Source organism: Panthera onca, chromosome C2 (assembly GCF_046562875.1).
Source record: "Panthera onca isolate mPanOnc1 chromosome C2, mPanOnc1 haplotype 2, whole genome shotgun sequence".
NCBI lineage: Eukaryota > Metazoa > Chordata > Mammalia > Carnivora > Felidae > Panthera > Panthera onca.
In genome coordinates, this window is record NC_138347.1 from 69,336,198 (window position 1) to 69,357,734 (window position 21,537).

At 36.8% G+C, this 21,537-nt stretch overlaps 1 protein-coding gene across 3 annotated transcripts in view; it reads right to left on the reverse strand.

Moving 5' to 3' along the window:
- Window positions 1–397: 397 nt before the first annotated feature.
- CCDC14 (coiled-coil domain containing 14) overlaps window positions 398–21,537 on the reverse strand; it is a 50,415-nt gene continuing 29,275 nt past the window's right edge. For all 3 annotated transcript variants that reach the window (XM_060639755.3, XM_078453071.2, XM_060639754.3), the window contains 4 exons: window positions 16,876–16,958; window positions 6,865–7,083; window positions 6,657–6,789; window positions 398–2,043 (listed from right to left, as the gene is read on the reverse strand). In XM_060639755.3, the coding sequence (XP_060495738.1) occupies window positions 1,110–2,043; window positions 6,657–6,789; window positions 6,865–7,083; window positions 16,876–16,958 (1,369 nt within the window). In that variant the 3' untranslated portion in view covers window positions 398–1,109. The remainder of the gene's footprint in view (window positions 2,044–6,656; window positions 6,790–6,864; window positions 7,084–16,875; window positions 16,959–21,537) is intronic.

Genomic DNA, 21,537 nt, shown 5'->3' on the forward strand with positions numbered 1-21,537 from the left:
AGAGATTATATCTGGGTCCACCAGAAGATGCAGCACCAACACTTAAAAACTAATAGGGAGAGATCCTGCAGTCAGCAGAACACTTTAATGCTAAAGCCTGCCCAAGCACTCTGCAGAAAGGTACCAGGCAGTGGACCTGTAGGAAGTATTAGTGACAGGACAACCCTCAGCCTTCTAATTGCTCAAATGTGCTGCTCACACAGATGGTGGTGATACTGAATAGTTAAGAACTGCTAGTAGAGAGAAGCAGAAACTAACTTAATTCATATTATTTACAAATAGAGAATGTTCTCAGCTAATGGGCTGAAAAAGAGTTATTAGTGCAGAAATGCAGGATTATAACCAGTGAAAGATTTAAAAACTCCTTTATGTTCAAATATAATAAGGACAAAAAAACCCAAATAAACATTTCTCATTTATTTAAAAACACAAATTTCCCAAGCTATGACTTATCTATTAGCATTTATCAGTCTGACTTTATTTTTAAAAGGTCTTAAACACCTATTCAGAATAAAACAAATAAAAGTGCCAAAGTTTTAAGAAACCATACGCTAACTGAGGATGTTATCTATATTTTCTTGGCCCAATCAATGTTTTTTAAGAGGTGGAGATATTGGCATTTTTCTCTTAAAAGAAATGTTTATACATAACACTAGCCTGTAGCACAGAGCATCCCACAGAAAAACACGATGCCATTAAAAAACAAACAGGAATCCTGAAAGAGAAAAGAAAGCCTAATTTGAATACAATAAATTGTACCCAGAGACTCCCTTCCCATTATTCTTTAGGACAACCAGAGAATCCTGACCTGGACCCTTAGCCCAGCTGGGTAAGAAAAGACCTCAAACTGCTAAGTACTAAAAATATTACTTGTGATACTTTCCCAATTACCTGTAATCGTCTTCTCTTAACAAATGTCAATTTCTTAAGATGACTTGTTTGTATCAGCTCCAGACTGTCAATATATTCTAACAATAAATTTTATTATTCATACAATTAATTATAATACATAATTAATATCCATTTCGCTAAAGAAATTTAAAATATACATTCAATTGTAGCCAAGTTCTATTCTTAAAAAGAGGTACTCAATCCCTTTTCTTCTGAGTTCATTTCTCCAGAAGACCAGTCCTTAAGGACTTCTGGAGTCGAGCGATATTGGCATCCAGCGCTGCAAGGCCATTTCGGAAGTCTTGTTCATCTCGAGAAGTGAACGTTGAGAAAGAGGAGATGCTCCAGTCAGACGTCAAGTCAGAATTAAAAAAGCTACCATCGGAGACAGCACTACTTTTCACTTGAATGCTGCCGCTCTGACAAGCAGAGGGGCCATGACACGCCGCCAGTTCTGGTGGCTCCTCAGGGGCGGCAGGTATCTTGCAGATGGCTTCCTTTATTTTCTTGAGGAGCTGCTTGTCTTCCATATCAGGTGTTCTGGAAAGTTTCTCAGGGGTATCTTCTGCTTCCTTTTTGGAAGAGGAACCAACTCTGGGTGCACATGATTTAGTTTCTTTTTCAGAGACAAGTCCACTGTTGCTGACCAGCTGCGGTGAAGCCACAGTGATCTGTGGCTGGGGGGATAATCTCTTAGATAATGGTGATTTCTTTTTAGAAGTGCTTCTAGCAAATGGAATGTAAATTGTATTATCCAAATTACACTCATCGTCTATTAAAGTTGTGACTTCACTCTCATCAGAATCCTGTTTTGAAAGGGTAGGAATGATCCCAGGGGCTGATACTTCCTCCTTGTTCCTTGTGTTACCATGCTGAGGGCTTTTGGAGGGCAGAACATTTTCGTAAGGTCTACCTGGTTCTATGTTCTCCTCATTGTTAACTGTAGAAAGTGGCTGTGAATCTATGAAAGCATGATCTGTTTCTAACTTATTTAGGTAGCTCATTATGGAAGTGTGAGCTGGGATTGGGTCACACTTGGGTTGTTTTTCATAAATGTTCAAAAGTGATTTGGTAAGATTATTTCCAGACTTGCAGCGAGCACTGTCCATACTAAGATCTGAGAGAAGCTTTGCCATACTGCTCTGTAAAGTTCTGTTAAGAAGAATTCAGTACACTAATTATTCTTTTTACCGGTTTCTTTCATTTATTTGTTTATACAGCTTCTTTAAAAGAAAGGATCTGAGGCAAGCCCCTGGTTCATAACATTGAAAAAAAGTAACTAAAAGCAAAATTCAAGGAATGAACTCTGGAATGAGTACATTACAATAAAATCAATCAAAGATCTCAGTCTGTATCAAATCTAATATTATGATATTTAGAAATAGAGGCTCAGTATTTTTTTCTCTTAGTGTATCAAATGCTTTATTTTTGAGCAACATTGTAAAATGGTGTGAATTCTGTTAGTAATTAAGCTATTTCTCTCCATTCAAAAGATATATGCAAAGGACACTGGAACAATACTGGGAAAAAAGGATAGTTAGAGATAAATTCTGGTATAATTAGGTATGACCAGCAGCTAGGTACCAGAAGTGTGGCATACGAAAAACCACTCAGGGTCACATACTATCATCGCTAGCTGTGATCTTGGGTAAGTCACTCAACCTTTCTGAATCTCAAGTTCCTCAATTGCAAAGTGAAGGTATCCACTTCAGAATTACAACGAACATCAAATAAGATAAAATATGAGGGTTATGTGCTTATTATCATTAGCACAGCTTCAGGCTATATGGGTGTTCATTTGATGGCAGCTTTTATTAGCAGACCTATTAAAGCCATTTTCTATCAAGCTTTTGGACTTTTTGAATTGAATCATATATATATTCTTACGTATCGATAAAAAAAGAAATACATCAATTTTTTAAAAGATACAAAGGACATTAACAGGAAATTTTGAAAGATTAAAAGTAGCCAGTAAGCATATCTTAAAAGTTCAACTTTTAAGTAGAGAAATTCAAATTTTGAAAATGTGATTATTTTGGAGGAGGCCTATCAAATTAACATAGTAAAATAAGAATAATACCCACTGTCAGAGAAGCTTGAAGAAGCAGGTACTATCAGTGGGACACGTACACTGGTATAACCCTTCCCGAGAGCAAACTGGCAATCCATCAGAAGACTTAAATATTTGTATATCTCACATTTTTGGATCCACTAATTTTCACTTCTAGGAATTCATCCTATATATATATATACCAAGAGGCTGTACCCAAGATATACTTGCAAAGATATAATTTGTAATAGAAAATAGGTGGATTTAGTATCTTTATCTTCAAATAGAGTAGAATGATTTAGGTAAATTATGCTCTAATTGTACCATAGCTATTTATAGTTGTGTTGTAAGGAATATTTGTTGGGTCCATTATATAAGGTTAAATTTAAAAGAGCAGTCCATAAATAACATGGATACAATACTATTTTTTTGTAAAAACAGTCACACACGGCCAAATAAAATACTAAGAGGAAATCTATATTAAACAGCAGTGATTATATCTCTGGATATAGAATGAGTGGGTTTTTTCCTACAGAAGGAAAAATAAATTTTTTTCTAACCTGGCTTACTTATTACACTGTCATCTTAAACATACTTTGAGTTCTGACTGCTCTTCAAATGGTTATGGTTCTTACCACTTTTCCTCATGCCTTTTCAAAAAGCCAAAGAGCTATTATTAAAAGAAAAAATATGTTGTATGAACATATCTTTAAAAAAATTCTAAAATGATCCACTAATTAATTCGATCAGACTACATACTGGAACTTTCATTTTTACTTGTTTTTAGAAAAGGAATACTTATGTTGAGGTTTCTTTCCAGACTTAAATAAAAGTATTATCTTCACTGTGAACAAAATCAGTGATGAAGAAAGGGAGAAAGGGACAATGACATTAATAAGAGTTGAATCTCTGGAAATTAATAGCAATCATTAAGCATCCGATTTATAAACAAAATGTGACTCACCATTATCTCTGAAACTAAAAGAAAAATCTCTGTAAGTAAAGACATGACAGTATGTCAAAAATTTAAAGGAAGCAATACGAGCACCTGAATAGCTACAAAGTAGATATATTTCTGTTTCTATTATATGGGATACACTATTTATTTAATTTTTTTTTTAAGGTTTTATTTATTTTTGAGACAGATAGAGACAGAGCATGAACAGGGGAGGGGCAGAGAGAGAGGGAGACACAGAATCGGAAGCAGGCTCCAGGCTCTGAGCCATCAGCCCAGAGCCCGACGTGGGGCTCGAACTCACGGACCGCGAGATCGTGACCTGAGCTGAAGTCGGACGCTTAACCGACTGAGCCACCCAGGCGCCCCTGGGATACACTATTTAAATACACTGATTTTTAATGCTTAGAAAATGGACACATTTTTACAAGAAATTCAAGGTTCTCAGCTACTTATAAAAATATACTAATTTAAATAACTATCAGCACTAAGAGTGCTCTTAGAAGCTATTAGAATATTTACTACTTATTTACTGAAAATCTATTAATTTCCTCACATTTTAATGGTTTTGTAATGTGTTGTAGTGAATTTTTGAAAAAGTGATAAGGATATATTTCAAAATTATTCAAGGTTTCAGAAAGGAGAGAGAGAGATGGTTTAGGGTGTTTGTTTAAAACTCCTATGTGTATCTTCTAGTCCCACTATCCTTCTCCAACATTCTGAAAAAGGCATTTAGGAATTTTTTGAAATCTTTAAGAGGTTACTTAAAACATGCAAAAAAACATCCATCCTTCTTACTGCAGTGTACGACTACAGGGAAGATGGAGGGGAGCTGAACGTGAAGATTTAGCTGTGCTGTCAGATGGTGCCGCTTTACCCTCTGGCAAAAGTAAAACTAAAGTGGTCACAGTAGCCCAGCTATAGTATTGGAGACGTTCCTAATTAACTGAATTGCACAGGGTATCATCAAACATAGTGTAAATCACCAACGTGGATGAATTTTGATATAATTAAGCTCAACTACCAACTTTTTGTTTTGACAAAACAAAAATTACCATCCATGGGTATACTTGGCATTTTGAAGTTCTTACTGAATCTTCAGAAAATGTAGGGGTAGTACTAAACTCTGTAAGACATTGTGCTAATTTAAGCTTGCCCACCATGTTTCTATAATCATTTAAAGAGACCCGCTAATCTAACAGGTGAGCTAGTAGTCAAGACACAGGATTTATGCCCAGAGTAAGAAGAAAACGTCCTTGACGACAATGGAAAAAACTGACAGGAAAAATCTTGGAGTCTTAAGAGTGTAAAACATTTACACCTAATATTTCAGACACAGTCTTCTAAAAGCAGATAATATACAAGAAGTAATAACCTTTTTCATTTCCTATGCTTCTATGTTAGGGTGAGTGTTAAGAAAAGGCTCTACTTGCAAACAAATCCTTTTTCATTCCTAGTGAAAAGGCAGACTGTGTTATTTTGAAAGAATGAGCAGGTACAAAGTTAGAAGAATCTCTCAAAAACACATCCTCTTTTCTCAGAGAGAAGCTGTCCTTTCCAAAAGAGAAAGCAAGGCTTAAGAGGGAAACATCTTGGCTCAGGTCCCAGCTTGGGCCCCAACTAGCTGTGAAAGGCAGGCAAGTCCTTTCATTTCTTTGCGCTTCCATTTATGCTAATTTCTCTAATAATTAAACTATTACTTACTCTGAAAATTGCCCTTACATCTTTTTTATCAATTTTCTCCACAAATGGACCACTATGTTAAATAGTATTCAGTCAGGGCGCCTGGGTAGCTCAGTCAGTTAAGCGTCCGACTTCGGCTCAGGTCATGATCTCACAGTTCTCGTGGGTTCGAGCCCCATATCGGCTCTGTGCTGACAGCTTGGAGCCTGGAGCCTACTTCTGATTCTGTGTCTCCCTCTCTCTCTGCCCCTTCCCCACTTGTGCTCTCTCAAAAATAAATAAATGTAAAAATTAAAAAAAATTAAATAGTAGTCAAGTTAAAAAAAAATTTTTTTTAATGTTTATTTTTGAGAGAGAGAGAGAGAGGGGCAGGCAGAGAGAGAGGGAGACACAGAATCCAAAGCAGGCTCCAGGCTCCAAGCTGTCAGCACACAGCCCGATGCGGGGCTCGAACTCCTGAACTGAGAGATCATGACCTGAGCTGAGGTGGGATGCTTTACCGACTGGGCCACCCAGGCGCCTCTTCAGTCAAGTTTATTCTTAAAAAAGGCTGTATATGGGGCGCCTGGGTGGCTCAGTCGGTTGAGTGTCCGACTTTGGCTCAGGTCATGATCTTGCGGTCTGTGAGTTCGAGCCCCGCATCAGGCTCTGTGCTGTCAGCTCAAAGCCTGGAGGCTGTTTCAGATTCTGTGTCTCCCTCTCTCTCTGCCCCTCCCCTGCTCATGCTCTGTCTCTCTCTCTCAGTCAAAAATAAATAAAACATGGGGCACCTGGGTGGCTCAGTCGGTTAAGCGGCCGACTTCGGCTCAGGTCATGATCTCACGGTCCGTGAGTTCGAGCCCCGCGTCGGGCTCTGTGCTGACAGCTCAGAGCCTGGAGCCTGTTTCAGATTCTGTGTTTACCTCTCTCTGACCCTCCCCCGTTCATTCTCTGTCTCAAAAATAAATAAACGTTAAAAAATTAAAAAAAAAAAAAAAAAAAAAAAAGAGAAAGGGGAAAGAGAGCAGACCTAAAATCATTTTTGAAGTCATAAGTAATCTGACAAGAGGCATGTTATTCAAATGAAATCAACATTACCTTGTTAATTCTCTCAGTCGGGTCACCTCAGCGTCACGCTGACGTAATGTTATTCCCAATATTTGATTTTCCTTTTCAGCAGCTTCTAACTTAAACCGGGAGCTTTTCACATTGACTAAGGCTTCCTCCAATTCTGAAACCACAATAAAATTTCAGTTTCCTTTTCCTTTTTAAAAAATGTGACCACAACTATAGTTCAAATACATACCAATTTTTATTCTTGTTGTCTCAATGTCAAATTGCTGTTTATTTTCAAGTAAAGTTTGCTCTTTCTCTTTAAATATACCAGCAAATTTTTTGTTTTCATCTTTCTGATTTTCAATCACTTTTAAAAGTTCTTCATTTTTATTCTGTAGTAATTCCTGGCTCTTCAGTGACTCCTGTAATTGGTTTTGCAGGGACTTGTTCAATGACTGAAGAGAAAACACTGCAAGACAAAACAGATCAAATCATTGTTTCCCTAATTTAAAAAGCACAAACCTGAAAAAGATCTGTGTACAAAAAGGAAAAGATCTGGAACTTATTGATTTGTTTAACCATTATATGTTTGAGCAGTTCCACATAAATATTAAATATATTTCTAAAATTTGATGCAGAGATCATACCTTTCTTCTCCAACTGATATTTTGGGCATTAAGATTTTTTTTTTTAACTTTGTTAATGAAAGAATAATACATGCACAAAGTAAAAAGAATTCAAACACGACAAAATACCAATTACCAAATTATTCTCAGTGAAGAATCTCCCTCCCCACCCCACCTCCACTCTCCTCCCAAAGGCAACCACAATTAACTTTGGTATCTTTCTGGAAAAACACTTGTGCATATAACATATATATTTAAACAGAGATGAATAACACTTTTTCTCCCATAAGATTAATATGTAATTAGCATATAGATCTATCACATTCTTTTTAATGTCTGTAAAAGTATACAGCACCATTCATTTAATAAATACAGCCTTGAGTGAAGACTTACTAGGTGTGAGGCACGGAATTAGAACTTGGACATACAGTAGTGAATAGCAGAGACATAGCTGGTGCTCTCAAAGAGCTGATAACAAACAAGTAATCATAAATAGCGATAAATGCTTTCAAGAAAACAATAAGGCAAATGGTCAGAGACTAAAAAGATATAAGCTATTTAGAATGGCAACTACCAATCTCCTCATTTCCCTCTTTGCCCCTCTCTCCCACATATCTCCACCCCCACTGTTTATTCATAGTGGAATCAGAGTGACTTTTTCCAAGATTACTCTGGTAAAATTAACACTTTTATGAAGTGTGTGTTCTGTTGGGTACTCGTATTTTTCTTATTGCTTTGTAAGAGCTATTTATATATTAAGAAAATTAAGCCTTTGTTATATCATGTATTATGAAAAAATTGCCTCCATTTTATTAATGCACTTTGAATGTGTTTACAATTTTGCCATGCAGAAAATGACAAAAAATTCTGAGAACAAATCTTATCAGTCTTTTCCTTTGTGTCATCTGAGTTTTGTCAAGCTTAGGAAAAGATCCCAAGAATAAAAAAACAAAGAAACAAATTGTTCTAATCTTTTCCTTGTTAATAGTAGTTTTTTTCTTTTTCCTAATATTTTAAGCTTTAGGATCCATAAGCACAATTTGGCAATATCTGTCAAAATTTGACTGACTCATTAATTCTATAGCTATTATCTACAAAATGCTCACACATGTGCACAAAGACACACGTACAAGATTTTCACTGTACCACTGTTTGCACTGGGAAAATACCTAGATAGCTATCATCAGAGGACTTCAAATGCATAATGCTAGAAGCAACATAAGCAGAATATTCAAATAGTTCTTAAACAGAATCTATGTATTTTGATACAGAAAAATGCGCACTACAGGTTTTACTGGAAGGGGGAGCTAAGATGGCAGGATAGCAGGAGGACCCCAGGCCTGCCTTATCCCTCGAACATAGCTGAGTAACTATCAAATCATTCTGAACACACAAGAAATTGACCTGAGGACTGACAGAACAAACTGTACAACTGGAGGGAGAAAAGAGGCCACATGGAGGAAGGTAAGAAGTGCAGAGACATGGTTTGGGGGAGAAACAGATCACGAGTGCTATGGAGGCAAAGGAGCCCTTACATACAAGGAGAACACTTTCACAAAGCCATTGGCTGGGAAAACGAGACGGGCTGATTTTCATGAGTTTTTGCAATCAGTGGGGCACAAAGACTGGAGTTTTAGAGGTCTACCAGCTTGGCTGGGAAGAGAGACCTGAGGGAGCTGCCCTACTCCTGGAAAGAAGGCAGGCAAGCAACCCTGGGGCAAATGGCATGATCTGAGGATCGCCTAAGGCGCATTAGGAGAGACGGTTCCTACTTCTTGGAGCACATCTGTGAGAGGTGACGTTGCTTCTCCCGGGACAAAAGAGCTGGTGGGTGCCATTTCTCTCCCTTGCCCTCAGCACAGGTACAGACACCTGCTGAGGGAAGCTAACCTTGATACCGGCTGTTTAGCCTGTTCCAAATCCCATGCCCCTGAGCTCCGGCACAACTGCCCTTCTCAGTCAAATCTGCACCCCCAGTGAGGCAAGACTCTCACCCTGAAGACCAGTGCAGGCCCCCCTCCACAGCACTTCCTTGAAGTTTGGAATTTTAAAAGTCAGCAGGTTTGGCTGGGATAGAGACCAAAGTGCACTGTGCTGCCCCAGACAGTCAAGCAAACTACAGACAAGCAGTGTGAAAACAGTGACCTGAAAAACACCTGAGAGGTACAAGGGGAAATCACTCATTCTTCTGGGAGTGCTTCTCTGAGAGCACCAAGCACCAAGCACCCTCTCCAGGACAAAGGAGCTGGCTGGAGCCACTTCCTTCCTCTACCCATAGGCATAAACCAACTTAAAAAAAAAAAAAAAAAAAAAAAAGCACAGCACCAACACTGGCTGCTTAATCTGCTTACACGAAGACCTGTCTTCCTGTGCTGTTTGTACTGCTTTTCTCAGGCAAGTTTAAGAACCAGTGCAGTAGGCCCTTCCCCAAGAACACCAGCACAAACCCCTGCACACATCAGGTCTACTGACCATAGAGTTCTGCAAAGCATCAGTTCTAGTGGAAGTAGAATCAAGTCTCATTTAAGAAGGAGGCCAGACACCTAGATAAAACTGACCACACTCTAGCCAAGGTCCAAGCACTGCCCACTGCAGGTAAGGAGAACCTCTGCAGAGGACTGACCTAAGGGACAGAGGAGCCAAAACACGTTAGTGGAGTGCATGTAGCACACATCAGAGACACTCCCTGAAGCACCAGGCCCTACATACTAATGACTCTTCATAAAGTCATTACTCTCAGGAGCAGGAAACACAACAGGCTTTTCTAACACACAGAAGAAGACAGAGACCTAGACAAAATGCCAAGATAGAGGAATTCATCCCAAAAGAAATAACAAGAAATGGTCATGGCTAGAAATCTAATTGAAACAGATATAAGTAATAAGACTGATGGAGATTTTAAAATAACAGTCATAAGGATACTCCCTGGGCTTGAGAATAGCATGGAAGATATCAGGGAAACCCTTACTACAGAAATAAGAGTTAAAAACCAATCAGACAGATATGAAAAATGCAATAACTGAGATTCGAAACAACCTGGATGTAATGACCACAAGGATGGAAGGATGAATAAGTGATACAGAAGAAAGAATTATGGAAAATAATTGGGCTGCCTGGGTGGCTCAGTCAGTTAAGCATCCGACTCTTGATCTGGGCTCAGGTCACGATCTCATGGTTCGTGAGTTTGAGCCCCACATCAGGCTCCATGCTGTCAGCTTGAGATTCTGTCTCTTCCTTTCTCTGCCCCTCTCCTGCTTGCACACCCACGTTCTCCCTCAAAATAAATAAATAAAAACTTAAAAAAAAAAAAGAATTATGGAAAACAATGAAGCTGAACAAAAGAACGAAGAATGATGAATCATGAGAGTAGACTTGGGGAACTCAGTGACTCCATTAAATGTAGTAACATTTGCATCGTAGGAGTCCCAGAAGAAAAAGAGAGAGAAAAGGGGAAAGAAAGTTTATTTGAGGAAATAATAGCTGAAAACTTCCCTAATCTGAGGAAGGGAACAGACATCCAAATCCAGGAGTTAGAGAGAACTGCTATCAAAATCAATAAAAGCAGGCCAACACCAAGACATATTATATTTAAATTTGCAAAAATAGTGATAAAGAAAAAAATCTAAAACCAGTAAGACAAAAAAGTCCCTAACTTACAAGGGAAGACCCATAAGGTTAGCTGTAGATCTCTCCACAGATCACTCCCTTGGCAAGCCAGAAGGGAGTGGCATGATATATTCTACATGCTGAATGGGAAAAATCTGCAGCCAAGAATACTCTATCCAGCAAGGTTGTCATTCAGAATAGAATGAGTTTCCCAGACGAACAAAAACTAAAGGAGTTCATGAACACTAAACCAGTCCTGCAAAAATATTGAAGGGGCTTCTTTGAGTGGGAAGGACAGATCAAAAGTGACAAAGACTAGAAAGGACCAGAAAAATCTCTAGAAACAAAGATAAAACAAGTAATAAAATGGCACTAAATACATATCTATCAAAAATTACTCTGAATGTAAATAGACTAAATGTTCTAATCAAGACATAGAGTGTCAGAATGGACTAAAAAAAAAAAAGACACATCTATATGCTGCCTACAAGAGACTCATTTTAGACCTAAAGACACCTGCAGATTGAAAGTTAGGGGATGGAGAAAGATCTATCATGCAAATGGACATTAAAATAAGCTGGAGTAGCAGTATTTCTTTTTTTTTTTTTTCAATATACGAAGTTTATTGTCAAATTGGTTTCCATACAACACCCAGTGCTCATCCCAAAAGGTGCCCTCCTCAATACCCATCACCCACCCTCTCCTCCCTCCCACCCCCCATCAACCCTCAGTTTGTTCTCAGTTTTTAACAGTCTCTTATGCTTTGGCTCTCTCCCACTCTAACCTCTTTTTTTTTTTTTTTTTTTCCCTTCCCCTCCCCCATGGGTTTCTGTTAAGTTTCTCAGGATCCACATAAGAGTGAAAACATATGGTATCTGTCTTTCTCTGTATGGCTTATTTCACTTAGCATCACACTCTCCAGTTCCATCCAAGTTGCTACAAAGGGCCATATTTCGTTCTTTCTCATTGCCATGTAGTACTCCATTGTGTATATAAACCACAATTTCTTTATCCATTCATCAGTTGATGGACATTTAGGCTCTTTCCATAATTTGGCTATTGTTGAGAGTGCTGCTATAAACATTGGGGTACAAGTGCCCCTATGCATCAGTACTCCTGTAACCCTTGGGTAAATTCCTAGCAGTGCTATTGCTGGGTCATAGGGTAGGTCTATTTTTAATTTTCTGAGGAAACTCCACACTGTTTTCCAGAGTGGCTGCACCAGTTTGGAGTAGCAATACTTCTACCAGACCAACTAGATTTTAAAACAAAGACTGTAACAAGAGATGAAGAAGGGCACTATATCATGATAAAGGGGACTATCCAACAAGATCTAACAATTATAAATATTTATGCCCCCAAATTGAGAGAACCCAAACATATAAAACAATTAATAACAAACATAAAGGAACTCATTGATAGTAATACAATAATAGTAAGGGACTTTAACACCCCACTTACACCAATGAACAGATAATCTAAGAAGAAAATCAACAAGGAAACAATGGCTTTGAAAGACACCAGACCAGACTGATTTAACAGATATATTCAGAATATTTCATCCTAAAGCAGCAGAATACACATTCTTTTTGAGTGCACATGGGATAGTCTCCAGAATAGATCACATACTAGGTCACAAATCAGGCTTCAACAAGTACAAAAAGATTGAGATCATACCATGCATATTTTCTGACCACAATGCTATGAAACTTGAAGTCAACCACAAGAAAAAATTTGGGAAGACCACAAATATAAGGAGGTTAAACAACATGCTACTAAAGAATGAATGGGTCAAGCAGGAAATTAAAGAAGAAATAAAAAAATACATGGAAACAAATGAAAATGAAAACATGATGGTCTAAAACCTTTGGGATGCAGCAAAAGTGGTCATAAGAGGGAAGTATATAGCAATACAGGCCTACCTCAAGAAGCAAGAAAATTCTCAAATAAACAACCTAACCTTACACCTAAAGGAGCTAAAAACAACAACAACAACAACAACAACAACAAATCCTAAAGCCAGCAAAAGAAGGGAAATAATAAAGAATAGAGTAGAAGTAAGTGATAAAGAAACTGAGAAAAAAAAAACCCAAAACCAGAACAAATCAATGAAACCAGGAGCTGGTTCTTTGAAAAAATTAATAAACTTGATAAATCCCTAGCCAGACTTATCAAAACAAAAGAGAAAGGACCCAAATAAACAAAATCATAAATGAGAGAAGAGAAATAACAACCAGTATCACAGAAATACAAATAATTATAAAAGAATATTATGAAAAACTATATGCCAACAAATTAGACAATCTGGAAGAAATGATAAGTTCCTGGAAACATATAAACTACCAAAACTGAAACAGGAAGAAATAGAAAACTAGAACAAACCAATACAGCAAAGAAACTGGATCAGTAATCAAAAATCTCCCAAAAAGCAAAAGTCCAGGGCAAGATGGCTTCATAGGCAAATTCTAGCAAACATTTAAAGTTATAAATTTAATAGTTATAATATAAATATATATAATATAACTATAAATATAAATTTAAATTTATAAAAAGAGTTAATACCTATTCTTCTTAAACTATTCTAAAAAATAGAAAAGGAAAGAAAACTTCCAAACTCATTCTATGGGGCCAGCATTACTCTGATTCCAAAACCAGACAAAGACTCCACTAAAACAAAGAACTACAGGCCAGTATCCCTGATGAAGATGGCTGCAAAAATTCTCAACACATTGCTAGCAAATCAAATCCAACAGTACATTAAAAGAATCATTCACCATCATCAAGTGGGATTTATTCCTGGGATGCAATAATGGCTCAATATTTGCAAATCAACCAATGTGATACATCACATTAAGAAGAGAAAGGATAAGAACCATATGATCCTCTCAATAGATGCAGAGAAAGCATTAGACAAAGTACAATATCCATTCATAATAAAAACCCTCAACAAAGTATAGATGGAGGGAACATACCTCAACATAATAAAGGCCATATACAAAAAAACCCACAGCTGATATCATCCTCAATGGGGAAAAACTGCAAGCTTTTCCTGTATATAGTCAGAAACAAGACAGGAACAAGTCCACTCTCACCCTATTATTTAACATAATACTAGAAGTCCTAGCCTCAGCAATCAGACAACACAAAAAAATAAAGGCATCCAAATCAGCAAGGAAGAAGTCAAACTCTCACTATTTGTAGATGACATGATACTCTATGTAGAAAACCCAAAAGACCACCAAAAAAATTGCTAGAACTGATACATGAATTCAGTAAAGTCTCAGGATACAAAATCAATGTACAGTAATCTGTTGTACTTCTATACACCAACAATGAAACAGCCAAAAGAGAAATCAAGGACTCGATCCCATTTATAATTGCACCAAAAACCATAAGATACCTAGGAATAAACCTAACCAAAGAGGTTAAAGATTTGTATTCTGAAAACTATAAAACACTAACGAAGGAAATTCAAGACAACACAAAGCAATGGAAAAACATTCCATGTTCATGGATTGGAAGAATAAATATTGTTAAAATGTCTATACTACCCAAAGCAATCTACACATTTAATGCAATGCCTATCAAAATACCACCAGCATTTTTCACAGAGCTAGAACAAAAAATCCTAAAATTTGTATGGAACCACAAAAGACCCCGAATAGCCCAAGCAAAGCAAAGCAAAGCAAAGAGGAGGCATCACAACTTCAGACTTCAAGTTATATTACAAAGCTGTAGTGATCAAAACAGTATGATACTGGCAGAAAAACAACACAAAGATCGATGGAACAGAATAAAAAACCCAGGAATAAACCCACAACTGTATGGTCAACTAATCTTCAACAAAGCAGGAAAGAATATCCAATGAAAAAAAGTCTCTTCAACAAATGGTGTTGGCAAAACTGGACAGCAACATGCAAAAGAATGGAACTGGACTGCTTTCTTACATCATACACAAAAATAAATTCAAAATGGATGAAAGGCCTAAATGTGAGACAGGAAACCATCAAAATCCTAGAGGAGAACATAGGCAGTAACCTCTTTAACATCAGCCATGGCAACTTCTTACTATATATGTCTTCTGAGGCAAGTGAAACAAAAGCAAAAATAAACCATTGGCACTACTTCAAAATAAAAAGCTTCTGTACAGTGAAGGAACAATCAACAAAACTAAAAAGCAACTTACACAGTGGGAGAAGATATCTGCAAATGACATATTGGTTAAAGGATTAGTATCCAAAATACATAAAGAACTCACAAAATTGAACACCCAAAAAACAAATAATCCACTTAAAAAATGGGCAGAAGAAATGAGTAGACATTTTTCCAAGGATGACATACAGATGGCTAACAGAAAAGATGCTCAACATCACTCATCATGAGGAAAATACAAATCAAAACTATAATGAGAGGGGTGCCTGGTCAGTTAAGCTTCTGACTCTTGATTTCAGCTCAGGTTGTTCTCTCAATGTTTTGTGAGTTCGAGCCCCACATGGGGCCCCATGCTGAGAGTGCAGAGTCTGTTTGGGATTCTCTCTCTCTCCCTCTTTCTCTGCCCCTCCCCTGCTCACACATGCACACTCTCTTTCTCTCTCTCAAAATAAATTTAAAACACCCAATGAGGTATCACCTCACACCTGTCAGAATGGCTAAAATGAACCACACAGGAAACAGGTGTTGGTGAGGTTGCAGAGAAAGGGGAACACTCTTACACTGTTGGTGGGAATGCAAACAGGTGCAGCCTATCTGGAAAACAGTATGGAGGTTCTTCAACGAGTTAAAAATAAAACCAGGAGTGGATGGGTGGCTCAGTTCGTTAAGCACCCACTTCGGCTCAGGTCATGATCTCACGGTTCATGGGTTTGAACCCCGCATCAGGCTCTGTGCTGACAGTTCGGAGCCTGGAGCCTGCTTCCGATTCTGTGTCTCCCTCTTTCTTTGCCCTTCCCCCACTTGCACTCTGTCTTTCTCTCAAAAATAAAAATAAACATTAAAAAAAATATAAATAAATAAAATAAAACTATCCTATGATCCAGCAACTGCACTACTATGTATTAACCCAAAAGATACAAAAATACCGATTCAAAGAGATACATGCACTCTGTTGTTTACAGCAGCCTTATCAACAACAGCCAAATTATGGAAAAAGCACAAATGGCCATCTACTGATGAATGGATAAAGAAGATGCGGTGTGTGTGTATGTATACACAATGGAATATTACTCAGCCATAAAAAAGAATAAAGTCTTGCATTTGCAATGACGTGGATGGAGCCAGAGAGTATCAATGATAAACAAAGTAAATCAGTCAGAGAAAGAAAATACCATATGATTTCACTCATATGTGGAATTTAATAAACAAAACAGATGAACATAGGAAAAAAAGGGAGGCAAACCAGGAAACAGACTCTTAACAATAGAGAACAAACTAAGGGTTACTGGAGGAGAGGCAGGTGGGAGAATGGGTTAAATTGGTGATGGGTATTCAGGAGGGCACTGGGTATTGTATGTAAGTGATGAATCACTAAATTCTATATCTGAAACTAACAATATACTGTACACTAACAAACTGGAATTTAAATAAAAACCTGAACAAGAAAGGAAAAAAAAGAAAAATGCTCCCTACATGTTAAGTGAATAAATGCAAGCTACAGAAGAGCATAACGAGTGTAATCTCATTTTTAAAAAAGAAAAAATAAAATACATATATAGTTCTATTAGTGCCTGGCATACAGCAGGAACTCAGTATTTATGAAACACATTAATTCTATATGAACAGAAGACATGTGAAAGGAAGTACAGCCTTTTAAAAAAGAAATAGGGGTGTATTATTGGGACATAATAGCACAGATCTTTTATTTTTGTTTCTGTGCTATTTTAATTTTTAATAAGGGTATTATTCCTATTTTTTCAAATGTAGATTAAAAGAAAGTCCTCTTATGACAAAATAATTAAGAAAGCTCAATTCTTTATCAGTATTTCCAGAACCACAAAGAATTTATCATCAGTTCTTAAAGTTCTTTTACCTACATTCAAGGTTGCATTCCAGAGAACCAGGCGCCTTTTGAGTTTTTTCTTGTTCTCTAAGTTGTCGGTTCAAAATTCTCAGTTGCCTAAACGAAATAATAAATAAACATGATTCCCAAACTCATTTAACAGTGTACATCTAACAGCCTGTTAAAAAGGATAACACCTCCCCTCTCCTAACCATCAGTTTCTTCTCTGTAATTGAGAGTCTGTTTTTTGATTTGTCTCTTTTTCTCTCTTTGCTCATTTGTTTCTTAAATTCCACATGAGTGAGATCATATGGTATTTGTCTTCCTCTGACTGACTTATTTCGCTCAGGGGGTGGGGATTAAAGAGTACACTGATGTTGAAAAAAAAAAGATTAAAACAATAAAAAATAAAAAAGAGCATGAAAGACGGTACCCACTTAGGATAGCAGAAGTCCATCTCATCCCCAGAACAAAAGACAAAAACCAAATAAACAAAACAACAAAACCACATCACTGCTACTATGTATAGAGCTTTTTTTTTTTTTTTTTTAAATGTGATATTTTTGAAAAGATTGCCTGGGACAACATTAAACTCTCCCCTCACAAGAAAAAGGCTGACATTTCTCTTATTCTTCTTTTTCCCTTTTTTTGTTCTCTCAATGATTTCTTTGTCTTTTTTTTTTTTCCGTTTCCTATCTCCTCTTGCTATTTTCTTGTTCTGTCTTCCTTCTCTGTATTTTCATTACTGTAGTAACAATGTACTCTTTAAAAGATCTAACTATGAACTAGAACACCTACAGGGACTGACTGTTATCAGACATGTATTTGCTTGGTCTGTCATACATTGAAAAAATTGGGAAATGCAAATCTATGTTTCTAATAATTTTCTTTATTAGATGGAAAATGTAATGGCCTTATTTTAAAAGACAGAATGCTAGGAAGCAGCAACTTTGCCCTACAGTGAACTTCACAATGTGTAGTCCCCTCACAAATTGGAACATACAAAAGGAACTACAAAAATGTTTACTTCTAGGAAGTTAATGCTGAAAAAAAGTTGTCTCTATTATCCTTCCAAAATTAATTACCTGAACATATTCTGTACTAAAATATTTATTTTTGTTACTGAATCTAAAATGATAGTGCTCTACCTCACATCACTTGCATGTATTAATTCCAGATAGATGAAAGAGGTATACAGAAAATATACAAACAAACAAGAGCATCTATACAAGCTTTAGGTAGAAATCTACATAATCTTGGGGTGGGGAAGGCATTTCTAAGCAAGATTCGAAACCCAGCAACCATCAAGGAAAAGAATAAAAGATTTAACTGTATCAAAATTTAAAACGTGTTCTAGAATTAACATTCTGGAAGACAATACCTGCCACATATATAAAAGACAAAAGATCCATAACACTTAAAGAGCTCCTGCAAATCGGTAAGAAAGGCAATAAAAACGGGCAATTCACATAAGAAATAGAAATGGCTTATAATCATATGAAAAATGCTCAGCTTCACTAATATGAAGGAATGCAAATTTAAAACAAGAGATATTTTATGGCCACAGGATTGACAAAAATGAAAAGAAATAACATTATTTGTTGGTGAGGCAAATGAATTCTCTCGACTGGTGAGAGCCTACTGATATAACCAATTGAACGGCAATTTGACAGTATCCAATGTGATACTGTGAAAATGTATTATCTTTAATGTGAAATGTTAATGTGAAATGTGAAATGTTTATTATCTTTAACAAAATAATTCTAACTCTAAGTTATCTAGCCTAGAAATATAATTGAGCCTTAAATAACATGGGTTTCAACTGTGCAGGTCTACTTATCCACAGATTTTTGATAAACACAGTGCAGTACTGTTAATGTATTTTCTCTTCCTTATGATTTTCTTAATATTTTCTTTTTTCTAGCTTACTTTATTGCAAAAATATAGTACATAATACATATAACATACAAAATATATGTTAGTCAACAATACATTCAATGTTATTGATAAGGCTTCTGGTCAATAGTAGGCTATTAGTAGTTAAGTTTTGGGGGAATCAAAAGTTACACACAGATTTTTTACTTTGTAGGGTGTAAGGACCCCTAACTCTTGCATTGTTCAAGGGTCAACGGTAGTACATGTGCAAAAGCATCTACAATCTTTAGATATATACAAAGATGTTCACAATAGCAATATTTAATAGCGAGAAGTTAGAAATAACTTAAAATGCCACATAAATTATGGTACATCCATAATAAGAAATACTAATACACAGGTGTTGTTTTTAAAAAGAGATATCTAAAAAAAAAAAATAAATAAAAATAAAATAAAAAGAGATATCTACATGTACTGACATGGAAATATCTTCCAGACACATTATAAAATGAAAAAAAGCAAGCTACAGAAGTACAACAGTATTATACAATCCCATGTTTGTTTCAGTACAATTCTACTTTTCTGAAATTTCCCCTTTATAATAAAGAGTGAGAATCTAGAAAAGGCAACAGAGACTGGCAATCTGCAACTCCAACTAGAATGCTGCTTTTGGTATTTTCTAGGAAAACAGAAGGTACTGAGGTCCTCTTACACATCAAGTATGTGACAGAAGCTTTGCTTGACAATCTTTTTGTACATCCATGGTCAATTTCTTCTCTTCTTCCCTTATATGACCAGCCTAAACTCTCATCCCTCACTGTAAGCCTGTCATTCCTATCCTCCAACTCTCAGTAGGATACTTTCCTGTTTTCACTAAAAATAATATGGCTTGGGGACAAACTGTTATCCTTCTGCCCAGGGTACAAATGTATCCATATATATACACTAATCCTCACCTCTTTCTTCTAGTCTTAGAGAAGGGGAACCTCATCAACTTCCTCGATCCCATTTCTTCCTCTACCTTAAAGGACTCTGCTCCTATTCCACGCCTTTTCTCTTCTGCACCTACAGCTTCTCACACTTTACTGGCTCATGTGCCTCAGCTGAGAAGATTAACAAAACAGCCCCCATATTTAAGAAGATATTCCCTCCAACCCAACTGTACAGTTACCTATTCTCCTTCCCTCTCATTCCCAGTTTTCAAAGCCAGACTTTTAAAACATAATTGATCTAGGGGCACCTGGAGTGGCTCACTCGGCTGGGTGTCCGACTTCAGCTCAGGTCATGATCTCACAGTTCGTGAGGTCAAGCCCTACATCGGGCTCTGTGCTAACAGCTCAGAGCCTGGAGCCTGCTTCGGATTCTGTCTCCATCTCTCTCCTCCCCTCCCCCACTCACACTCTGTCTCTCTCAAAAATAAACAAACATTAAAAAAAATAAAACATGACTATTCTATAAAAAATGATATGACAAAAAATCTTTTTAATAGTTGCACATGTTTTTAGCAAATATTATGTATTATATTTTCATATACTTGATTTAAACAAAGGAAAAGAACTGCTGACATTTAGGCAAATATTTCTTTTTTCAGTGTACTTATTGTTTTTAAATATAGCTTTATTAAAATAAAACATAGGGGCGCCTGGGTGGCGCAGTCGGTTAAGCGTCCGACTTCAGCCAGGTCACGATCTCGCGGTCCGTGAGTTCGAGCCCCGCGTCAGGCTCTGGGCTGATGGCTCAGAGCCTGGAGCCTGTTTCCGATTCTGTGTCTCCCTCTCTCTCTGCCCCTCCCCCGTTCATGCTCTGTCTCTCTCTGTCCCAAAAATAAATAAAAAACGTTGAAAAAAAAAAAAATTTAAAAAAAAAAAAAAAACATATTAAACTGCACATATTTGAAGTATATAATTTGATTAGTTTTTAACATATGATGTGGTGGAACCATCACCACAATTACTATATTCATCACACCCCAAAATTTCCACATGCTCCATTTCATAATATCCCCTTCCCAAACAACCACTAATTTATAAATTAGTTTGCATTTTCTGGAATTTTATACTATATATTTATATAGTATACAATTATATTAGTTTTTGTTTTGTTTTGTTTTGTTTTTTTGAGAGAGAGAGAAAGAGCATGAGCAGGGGAGGAACAGAGAAACAGGGAGAGAGAGGATCTCAAGCAGGCTCCATGCCCAGCATGGAGCCCCATGTGGGGCTCGATTCCATGACTGTGAGATCATGACCTGAACTGACATCGAGTTGGATGCTTAACCAACTAAGCCACCCAGGCACCCCTACAATTATATTGTAAATGGAATCATATGATACATACTTATCCCACCTTCTTTCATTCAGCATAATGATTTTGAGACTCATCCATGCTGTTGCACATATCAATAGTTCTTTCCTTTCCACTACTGAATGGTATTCTATTGTGTGAACATACCACCATCTGTTTATCCATTCACCTGCTAACAGACATTTAGCTTGTTTCCTTATGGACATTCACAAGTAAGCGTTTATGTGGACATATGCTTTTACTTCTCTGAATACATACCTAAGAACAAAATGACTGGATCATATGGTTTATGTTTAATTTCTAAGAAACTACCAAACTATTTTCCAAAGTATTTGTACCATTTTATATTCCCACCAGTAAATTATGCAAGTGCCAGTTCCTCCACATCCTTACTCACATCTGGTATAGTCTTTTGAATTTTTAGCCATTCTAATGGATATGTAGTGTTATCTCATCATGGTTTTAGTTTGCGTTTTCCTAATGATTAATGATGAGATACTTTCATATGCTTATTTGATAT